Genomic DNA, 10,474 nt, shown 5'->3' with positions numbered 1-10,474 from the left:
TCGTAGTTGCGGATGCTTGCGAGAGGGGTCAACCATAAGTGGGAGGCTTGTCCAAGGAAGGGCAGAACCCAAGCATCGGTCCACCCACATATTAAATTATCAAAGTAATGAACGCGAATCATATGAGCATCATGAAAACTAGCTTGACAATAATTTCCATGTGTCCTCGGGAACGCTTTGCTTTATATAAGACTTCGTCCAGGTTTGTCCTTTGCTACAAAAAGGATTGGCCACCTTGCTGCACCTTGTTTACTTTTGTTACTTGTTACCCGTTACGAATTATCTTATCACACAACTATCTGTTACCGATAATTGTAGTGCTTGCAGAGAATACCTTGCTGAAAACCGCTTGTCATTTCCTTCTGCTCCTCGTTGGGTTCGACACTCTTAATTATCGAAAGGACTACGATAGATCCCCTATACTTGTGGGTCATCAGTTAGTCTCTGCCGCAAACCATTATGTTAAAAAACTTGAGGAGGTATGTAAAAAAACAAATCCAGCATTCATATTGATGTATACTTCGTCACTAATTCAGCGATGAATTTTTTTCTCATACCTAATAGTGAGTTCAAGATTGAACATCATTTTTACATATTTATAAAGCATTAGTTCCCCCAATACATTCTTTCTTAGTACTTTCAAATACTTAGAAACATAGTTTTCACATGTTTCTACTAGATGTTTCTTCTTTATAGCCTTGCCTTGTTATCGAAGAAGTGCAAAAAAATACTCGCCCTAGATATGAATACAAAATGTGCAGAGCATTGGTATAAACTTTGGTCAATGCATTGGTACCTCATCAGAACAAGCAACCCAGTGTGTTGCTGTGGGATTTGGTTGCAACATATTGCGGCGAGCTTCGGTTACATCGAACATGAATATTTTAATTAATAATAGAAGAACTGAAATTGAAAATACATATAATTTATTATATTAATTATTTTATATTTGTAAATATTTATTTAATATAAGTACCATAACATAATGGAAACGGCTAAGCTTTTTTCAGTACTCCCTCTGTATGTCTGCACGCTGAGGTGGTATGTTTGTATTTTACGATGTAGATGCATGTCCCCCCCCCCCCACACACACACACACATACACTCACCCATATGAATGCAGGCACACCCTAATCCTATGAGTGCACCTTCGAGATACTAAGTACAATGTTTAATACAATTATACACATGAGTACAATGTGCGTCGAGAGAAATAAGATAATGGGGATCAACTACTTAGTTATATAAAAATGACAATAAAATTTGTTTCAGTAAAACAATATACTTGTTCCCCCCCCCCCCCCCGAAAAAAATATACATATTCAATATACATGAGTACAAATATTACCGAGAACAGGCATTAAATTTCGTAGGCACACCATATATCAAGGGTGTGGTAATAATAGTACTAGAGAAGGCACAGTAGGCTGGAATACATGGCTGTAATATTAAAGAGCTTATCATAGTTGTCCGGGTCCGCACTCGTGAAGGATTCGTGTGCACGATCTTAGCAGCCTCCACCGCCGAAAACAACAACGACGGGTTGGGCCTTGCGTTTCTTTTTGTGCTTGGCGTCTGACTTGTCCGCCCCATCAGAGCAGCTGAACACGGCGATGGCCACGACCGCGACGACGGCCACGAAGGCGAAGGCTAGACCGATGACATTGCCGGGCGCGGCGAAGCCCTTGTTGGCGGCGAGGTCCAGCATCCTAACCATTGCTGCGACTTGGATTGAGCTTTCTGCAAATGGAGCTTCTATGGCTTCGCTGGTGAGATAGATAGGACAGGGTGGTGGCCGTGGACCGTTATTTATAGGCTTGGGATCGGAGAAGCAAGCAGGAGCGTCAGCTGGTTAACTATTTCGCTAGTACCACGCGGTAGGAGTAGACTTCTGCGTGTGCTTGGCATCGTACGTAGGAGTACTGGTTTCCTAGTCATTGGTCAAGCCTTTGCTTGCCGCGCATAATCATTAGACCGGAAATAGTTCCGAGGCCTGGAACTGATGTTGGATAGCAAATCTTAGGCCCTGTTTGTTTGGTTTTTGCTTCTGCTTTTGCGGCTTTTCCGAGACAGGGCCTTAGACGCGCAAACGAATTATTAGTCAGCTGAGGAGTTTGCGCGGCATGTTCGTGTGTGATCGGGTGGTGGTGCTCCTAGGCCGCTCGAGGAATCTGTTGACGTAACCCCCAGCTGCTTTGTGCGACCAATCAAGGGTCACTCCCACGTGGTGGCACAGTGGGTACTGACAGCAACTCAAGCTGGTCCGGAGAGGCTGTTTTTCCTTGCTTCTACTTGATTCAAACGTTTTTTCATAGGTGTTTAGAAGGATTGAGATGCTTAAGATTTTTCCTATGTTCGGCATTTGACATGTAGGATTCAATCTTATGGGAGTTTTTCCTAAGGATTTTTTATTTACTATGCTACTACACTTCATAGGAATTTTAACATCTACGCAAACCTCTTATGGAGATCTTTCGTTTTTTCATTGGCTGTGCTCAAAGTTTTCTTTCTACGCCAAGATTTTCCTATGCTGGTCATAATTTTTCCAATGTTGGGCGGTTGTTGGTCATAATCCTGTCTAAAGAGTCCCGTCTGTTCGGCCTAGTATTGGGTCGTACAGTTGTACATCTTTCTTCCTGTCAATCCACCGAGATGCAAACTTTGCATTTTCTCACAAAATAAAATTCATTTGCTATTTCTCATTTCCCTTGCAAACTTAAACCACATTTCAAACTAGTTTCTGGCATCATATTAATTCAAATTTTGATGTCAACAATTCGAACATTCCAACAACATTCAAACTTACTACTTTCTAATTTCAAATTCAAGCACAACAAATGGTCTGAATGAAGCAAATAGTCCACATAAACATGATGAGATCACGCGTGTTCACGATCACGAGTATTTTTATTATTAAATTTATAAAAAAAATCATGTGATTTGCAAAAAATGTTCATGCATTCCAAACTTATGTTTGTTGAATTCTTTTTCATCAATTTTTATACAATGTAAATAATGTTTGGATAAATTTAATAAAGTTTCATACCGTTAAAAAATGTTTGTAATATTTCGAAAGAACATCAAACATTTGAAAATAGGTTCCTGATTTTTTTGTTAATACAAACTAAAAAATGTTCATGTAATTTAAACAAATGTTTCAAACCATTAAAAAATGAACACAAGTTCGAAAAATCTTTAACATGTATTTAAAAAAATTTCAATCGTATTTACAAAAATGTTCCTCCTGTCTGTGAAAAATGTTCAACATGCATAAAAAATGCTTCACACGTATACAAAAAAATATACAACTTTTACTAAAAATAAGGAGACATGTATTTTGAAAAGTAAACAGTAAAAGGAAACAAAAAGAAGAAAAGGGGTAATAAAATAAGAAACACAAGAAAATCGGAGAAAATCAGAAAAACACAAAAATCGGAAAAAAAACAAAAAATAAATGGAAGTTTCTAACACCAGTCCAAACTGATCAATAGAACGTTGTAGAAGCTTTTAAATGGGCCATCCCATTAAGGCTAGCGTGCCTCTAATGCGCTAAACACGGGGTGGAGTTATGTCTCACTTGCGAGTCATAGCTCTCGCAGACGCTCTGTACCTCTACGCGACAGTTGATTTTCCACGGAAACTCCGCTCTTAGGTCTGTTTAGATAAATTTAAATAATATATTATTGAAAAATGAAAAGAATCTTTAGAAATTTTAGAAAGCCTGCTAACTAAAAATATTCACAAAATTCGAAAAAATGCACACAAATTTCGAAAGATATTTTTGATTGTTTTTTTGAGTTTTTTCGTAAATGATTACAAACTTGAAAACTCTTTAAAATGTTTTTTAATTTAAGAAACTTTCCCATATTGAAAAATACTTATGTATTTAAAAAATATTCACGAATTTAGGAAAATGTTCATGGATTGAAAAATGCCCTATATTTTAATAAAAATGTTTGTGAAATTATAAAAAATGCTCCCCAATTTAAAAGAGTTTCTCAAATCATAAACGTTTCTAGGTATTTTAAGAAATGTTCAAATATGATTTTAAAAACTAATTGAAAAAATGTTTATGAAATCTAAATATAAAAAAGGAAAAAAATTAACTAGAAACGACAAATAAGAAATAAAAAAGAGAAAACAGATCAACCGGAAGGAAACAGATAGAAGAAAGTAGAAAAACAAAACAAAAGTGTCTTGAGAAAGGAAGAAAATCTCCCACTCCTTGTTTGACCGCTCGATTGTCCTGGTCCATCCATGCACTTCCGTGTGTGATTAGTCAATAATTAGTCTGCCTCACAAAAAAGTCAACAATTAGTCGCAATGAGCGGTCATATGATTTCTTTTCGTGTTGACCATGCTTGGCAGTGACGGCCAAGCAAGGCTTTGAAGCCCATGCCCAGGAGTGTTGGCTTAGGACAAGGCCCAGGGACTGGTCTTCCCAGGCCCGCAACCAGAAACTGAGCAATAAAAAAAATTACCAGGCAGAGGGATGTTGGGTCCATCGGTCATAGTATGTAGATTTGGTCCACCAGAAGTACGTTTGGCCGGCCAAGAAGCCACACAAAAAATACTAGTTGGGTGAACCATTCTCCAAGGGTTCGTGCAAATAGTCCTAAACTCAAGTTTTGTTAGACAAAGTCCTAAGCTCAAGTGGAAAAAAAATCTTTGCCCATTTTGCCCATTTTTTGCTACGTGTACACGCGCACTGGTCCATAATGCGGTAAGCCTGTAATGCACAGAACATGCAAACTCTTTTATCACAGTTTATTGATCCGTTGCATAGAACATGCAAACTCATATTTATAAAGACTTTTGGGGCAAACACCCAACCATCCACATCTGTGTTACTGGCTTACTGCACATATACAACATATGGACCAAAAGTAGCACACCTTCAAATTTGCAGTGTAACCGTGTAAGGCTTAGTAGTATGCAAGTTAATTTAGGTGACGGGGACTTGTAAAAGGTTAAGCAACTACTCCCTTCACCTTAAAATAAATGCCTCAACTTTAATACAGCCTATTTTTTTGTTACCCTGCTCCGTGGTTTAAATTGGACAGAGTCCACGGTTACTCGAATAATGGATGCATCCCATGAGAAGATGGAGCCTCCTTCAATCGATGAATTTAGACTTGTTCAGCAGGCGATATGGTTGCTTCTTTATCGTGCTCCATCTCCCCATTAACTTCTCTGCTCCTAATAACATTCTTCTCCTCCTCATCCGTAGATTTATCGTCCCCCACACCATGGATCATAATCGGCTCATCACATGGCGCAGTCCGAATCTCTTTGCTTTTACCCCACAGCACGCTGTACAGACCTCCAACGAGAAGAATTCCACCCAAGATACTGCCAAAATTAATGAAAAAGAAGAATAAATGAAGTGGAGTTTTGCAAGGATAGACTGATAGACCAGTTGTGCAGTTGAAAGATCTTCGATGTCAAATCGTCACGTACCTGCCGAGGTGAACAATCTCTCCGAGGAAGAAGGAGGAGCAGAAAATGGTGAAGACGAAGCAGAGCGGGTTCCACACGGCGAGGAAGACCGGCCCTCTCATGTCCGCGCACCATGCTTGCAGGTAGTACGACACTCCCGTCACCACAAACCCCTGAATTTTTGAACCATGCATACATAAGTCCACCACTCCATGCATACATCCATTGGCAGCATTATCAAGACAGATAATTGGGAAGCCCTACGGTGTAGAGGACGGCGACCAGTGTGACGTCGAACCCTAGCTGCCACCGGGAGAAGTCCCTCTCGGCGACCGCCGCGACGACGAAGCACTGGCCCGCGCTGAAGGCGCACTGCGTGGCCGTGACGAGCAGCTTGTGGGGGTACTCCTTGAGCAGCGCGGCCTGCAGGACGATCCACAGGGACCACGTCACGTTGACGAGCACCATGAGCAACGTGCCCATGATCCACGTCCCCCTCTTCGCATCAGCCTCCCCGTTTGCGGCAGCAAAGGCGCGGTGGTGGTTCACCGGGTCCAGGGACGGACCCACGTAGAAGGCGATGGCGAGCACCCCGGCGAGGCAGAGCACGACTCCGGCCACCTTCGCCATGCCCGAGGGGCTCCTCAGCTTCACCACTTCCATCCTGCGGCCAAGTGTACAAGTCACTAGGTACGTACTACTACTACTACTACTACTGACTAACTTTGGTACTCCCTCTATTCCATAATTCTTGTCCTGGTTCTAGTTCAATTATTATGAAACAGAGAGTAGTATAATCATATAATAGTAGTTGGCCGGATCAACTAGTTCTTACCTCAGCAGTAGCGCTATGATGAAGGTGACCACGGGCATGGAGTTGCTGGTCGCAGACCCCACGGTAGCAGATGTTAACTTGAGGCTCACGTTGTACAGGTTCAAGCTAAATGTAGTCCTGAAAATATCTATCAGTCATTCATCTCCTATTTGTTGCACATACATAAACAGCTAATTAGGTGCCGCAATCGATGAGTAAATTGCAAAAAACCACCACAATTGCGCAAAAGTCATCAAACACCCACCAAAATGCATGTTTTCTGATGGCTTTTTCCTGAAGCATCGATAACTTTGAGCCAATTGTGATGATTTTTTGCAATTTACTTCATGTGTTGCTTACTTACCGTCTTACCCGAATAAGGCATAGAGGAACAGCTTCATGAGCAACCGGAACGACATTAACCGCATGTTTTTCCTGGGAATCAGTTTGCAACTCATCATCGACCTTACTAGCATGCATGGTTCCGTTGCTAGAAGTATATCTCAAATAGTACCAGATAGATAGCTAGCTCTGAGGCAGTACCTTTCGAGGACAATGGCGAGAGGCAGCAAGAGAAGAGACGCGGCGGCCTGGCGGTAGAAGACGAAGACGTAGGTGTTGAACCCCTGGTTGTACGCCGCCTTGGAGGTGACGAGCATGCCGGTGGCGATGACCTGTATGATCACGGCGATGACGTACGGCTTCTTGCCATCCACCTCCATGCCGGCAGCGAGCTTGAGCTACCACGGCTCTGTCAGGTACCGAATAGATCAGATCAAAGTGTGGTCAGAGCTTGAATCTATTGTCGCCTCTCTGTCCTGTGATGATGTTTGAGTCTCTGCAGCTACTTACTTATGCAGCTATGCTGCCACACCAATGCAAGCTACGCTGAGCTGGAGTAGTAGCATCTCGATCTGATTTTCTTTGGCTTGTTTAGGCTTGGAAACGACCTGCACTTCTCGAGTCAATACTCAATACTCGGTATCTCCCAGCTAATTCGAAAGAGAGATCTAGTAAACATGAATATAATCCTAGCCATTACCGTCTTGAGTCGATCTGATTTTCTTTGGCTCAACACGGTCTTTCTTTCTGATAAAGGGTATGTTTATTAACCCATAACGCCATATCAAGAGAATACAAGTATTATGGATATGCACCCGGTTTCTACATGATGAGGATACACACAACCAACACAAAAGCACACGCAAATGACAAAAAGGAAAAAACGTGACCCTCAAAAGTCCTGTCGAAGTGCCAAACTAAAGCATACAGTAGCAACCAGCATCAACATCAAATTCCACCGATGACAGCACTCGGACTATGAGTAAAGTGCTTCAGCAACGACGCGTTACAGCGTTAGATCCATGCACGAAGATTAGATTTTTAGTTTTCACCCTAAAGAGCAAATCCGAGCAAACTCATATCAGGGTCTGTCTCAGTAACAACACAAACATGCATGCTCCATGGTTTATCTGCGTGCATGCCGACTCAAGTGTGAACTTGGTCACACTGATGTGCGTGATTGTTCACGCTGTTAAGTATACTTGTTACTTAGTAAGATTTCGCAGAAAAGAAAGGCGATCTTGTAAGCAGCCAGTCAAGTCTAGCTAGGAAAGTAAAATTAACAATCCCTCGTGCCACATGTTGTGCTCCCGACCTGTCGATCGATACATGCAATCTTTCTAAGCATAATTAAGTAGTCTCGTGCTTGCTGCCCACTAATCATTACATTAAGCCTTTGTTTTAAGTATAGTAGGAGTACCACCCGCTTCTTCCAAGCGAGTGAGATAATTGGTCTATCATTGGACAGTGTGGTGACGTAGCAAGCATTATTGTACTCAACAGTTCATGAAAGATTGTTTCCTGAATGTAATATCTCCGCTCAACAGATTGTGATGGCTCTCCTTTGTCATCGATACTACTTTCTTATCGCATCACATGCAGTTCGGAAAGACAGACGTCTCTGGCCGGGTGTGCGTGTGGCCACGGGCTATCGCCCTTGGCTGAGTGCGACTGAGGAGCCTTTGGCCAACAATTTATCCCTATGAGGGGGCTTGTTAGGGAGACTTGTTATGTCTGTGTTTATTTCTTCTATGTATTGAGGGGTGTTAACGAGTTTATTAATGTGTTCGGGTATGTTGTGATGCACTAACCATTTCAAATCTCCTTTCGATGACGACTCTTTGAGATTGATGCAAGCTGATGTGAGAATGCAGACTGTCTGAAAAGAATCCTTCTGGAATACTGTGTTGTGTCAGGCCAGCTGGTTAGTGAACATAAATCTAGCATATTTTTCAGCCCCAGCAAAAGAATAAAAAATTTACATGGTATCTTCGTTGAGGAGTCATTCTTAGCAAGTATAACCTTACTAAAAGGAATTGACATGGAATTACGTAATGTGTGTTTTGTCATCAGGATGAAACAATAAAACACTTGTTTTTCCAATGCAAATTGGCTCGTTCTATATGGCCAGTCATCCAACTAGTTTCTGGCGTGTATCTTTCATGTAGTGTTTCTAATATATTTGTCACTGGTTACATGAGATATAATACATGTTTAGAATTCTTCTCAGGATGGAGCGCTTGCCACTATATACTCACTTTGGCTATGTAGAAATGATAATGTTTTAATGATAAAAGTACTTCTCTTATGCAAGTTATCTACAAATATACTGGTACGCTTTGTTTATGGTCGTCTCTACAACGCGTGGAGAATCGATACCTATTTACGGAGGTGTGTACATGCTTGGAGGCCACAATGAGGGATACTTTTACCCGACATGGATCGTAGCATGATCCTCGGATTGGCCCTCCTATGTCTTAGGCGTTATACAGTCTCCACACGATTACTTGTATTCCACCTTTTTCTATTTATGTTTCTGAAACATGGACTTCGTTATGGTTGTGTGCATCTCAGTTATGCAGAGCCCGGTTGTAATGCTTAAAATTTTTAAGTAATAAAGCGTCCTTTATCAAAAAAATGACTGAAGCTTTAACAAATAAATACTTGGGGCTCTCGACAACTGTGGGAGCTGATAGAAGTGACTTCTTTCAATTTCTTGTTGATATAGGGTACCAAAGAGAATAAGTGGATGGAAGGAAAAGTTTTTGTCCATTGGAGAGAAAGAAGTGCTATTTACAGTTGTGGCACAAGCCATACCAACTTTTCCGATGTTTGTGAAAATCCCCAAAAAGATGTGTAAAGGGACTACCGATGATGCGTTTAGGTTTTGGTGGGGTGATGATGTTGATACAAAGAAAATGCACTGGTTTGTGTGATGGCAGATATGTGTATATCAGGCGGAAGAGGGCAATGGGCTTCAGAGATATACATTGTTTAAATTTACCTCTACCAACTAAGCAGGCATGGAGATTAGTTGACAATCCAGATTCCTTATGTGCTATGGTTTTGAAAGCTGAATATTAACCAATCGGAGATATGTTGAATGTTGAGTCTAGGAATGGGAGTTCTTTCACTTGGCAAAGCATTTGTGAAGGAAAAAAACTCTGAAAAAAGTCTATACCTAGAGGGTTGGAGATGGAAGTAAAATAGATATATGGAACGATGAATGGATTCCAAATTGTGCTGCAAGGAGAATTATCACAAGCAGAGGACCAAATGCGATGTATAGAGTTAGTGATTTGATAAGGAATATGTTCGGGCCGGCTGATGTGCATAGAATTTTCGCTATTCCTTTGGCGTCTTACCATATGGAAGATTTTTTTGCATGGCCATTAACTCTTTCTGATTGCTTCTCTGTTAATACTGCATATAATGTTGAGTGGGACGCATGTTACCGAAGTAAATTCCATCAAGGGATGCAAGCACAGGGTACTAGACCTGATCCTATTTGTGATACTATCTGTAAATTGAAAGTGCCAGCTGAAGTCAAAATATTTGCATGGCGACTGATCCATGGAATGATAGTATATGTCAAATAATTTTTGCAACTCGGCATATTAAGGCTATGGGTCAATGTCCAATATGTGCCCGTGAAGTAGAAAATATTTTCCAAATGATAAATGCCACACGTGTGGCACAAAGCAGTCCTGCCCTGACGGTTTTTACTACTAAAGTTGACACCTGTGGGATGAAGGAAATATGCCCTAGAGGCAATAATAAAGTTATTATTTATTTCCTTATAATCATGATAAATGTTTATTATTCATGCTAGAATTGTATTAACCGGAAACATAATACATGTGTGAATACATAGACAAA

General features: G+C 41.0%; 1 protein-coding gene across 2 annotated transcripts; it reads right to left on the bottom strand.

The window, feature by feature from the left end:
• Positions 1-4,767: 4,767 nt before the first annotated feature.
• On the bottom strand, positions 4,768-7,401 carry LOC125534267 (WAT1-related protein At5g64700). 2 transcript variants are annotated; one of them, XM_048697529.2, is made up of 8 exons: positions 7,296-7,401; positions 7,106-7,203; positions 6,797-7,004; positions 6,626-6,688; positions 6,275-6,391; positions 5,704-6,103; positions 5,461-5,612; positions 4,768-5,352 (listed from the first exon to the last, which is right to left on the bottom strand). In XM_048697529.2, exons 3-8 carry the CDS (start codon positions 6,973-6,975, stop codon positions 5,130-5,132), a joined length of 1,134 nt encoding a protein of 377 aa, XP_048553486.1. In that variant the 5' UTR covers positions 6,976-7,004; positions 7,106-7,203; positions 7,296-7,401; the 3' UTR covers positions 4,768-5,129. The 2 variants fall into 2 exon arrangements, with proteins under 2 accessions (XP_048553486.1, XP_048553487.1); XM_048697530.2 differs by lacking the exons at positions 7,106-7,203; positions 7,296-7,401 and having other exon boundaries at positions 6,797-7,088.
• Between the last annotated feature and the right edge of the window lie 3,073 nt (positions 7,402-10,474).

This window comes from Triticum urartu, chromosome 2A (assembly GCF_056163025.1).
Source record: "Triticum urartu cultivar PI428250 chromosome 2A, HENAU_Tu73, whole genome shotgun sequence".
NCBI classification, from domain to species: domain Eukaryota; kingdom Viridiplantae; phylum Streptophyta; class Magnoliopsida; order Poales; family Poaceae; genus Triticum; species Triticum urartu.
This window is presented reverse-complemented; position numbering and strand designations above follow the sequence as displayed.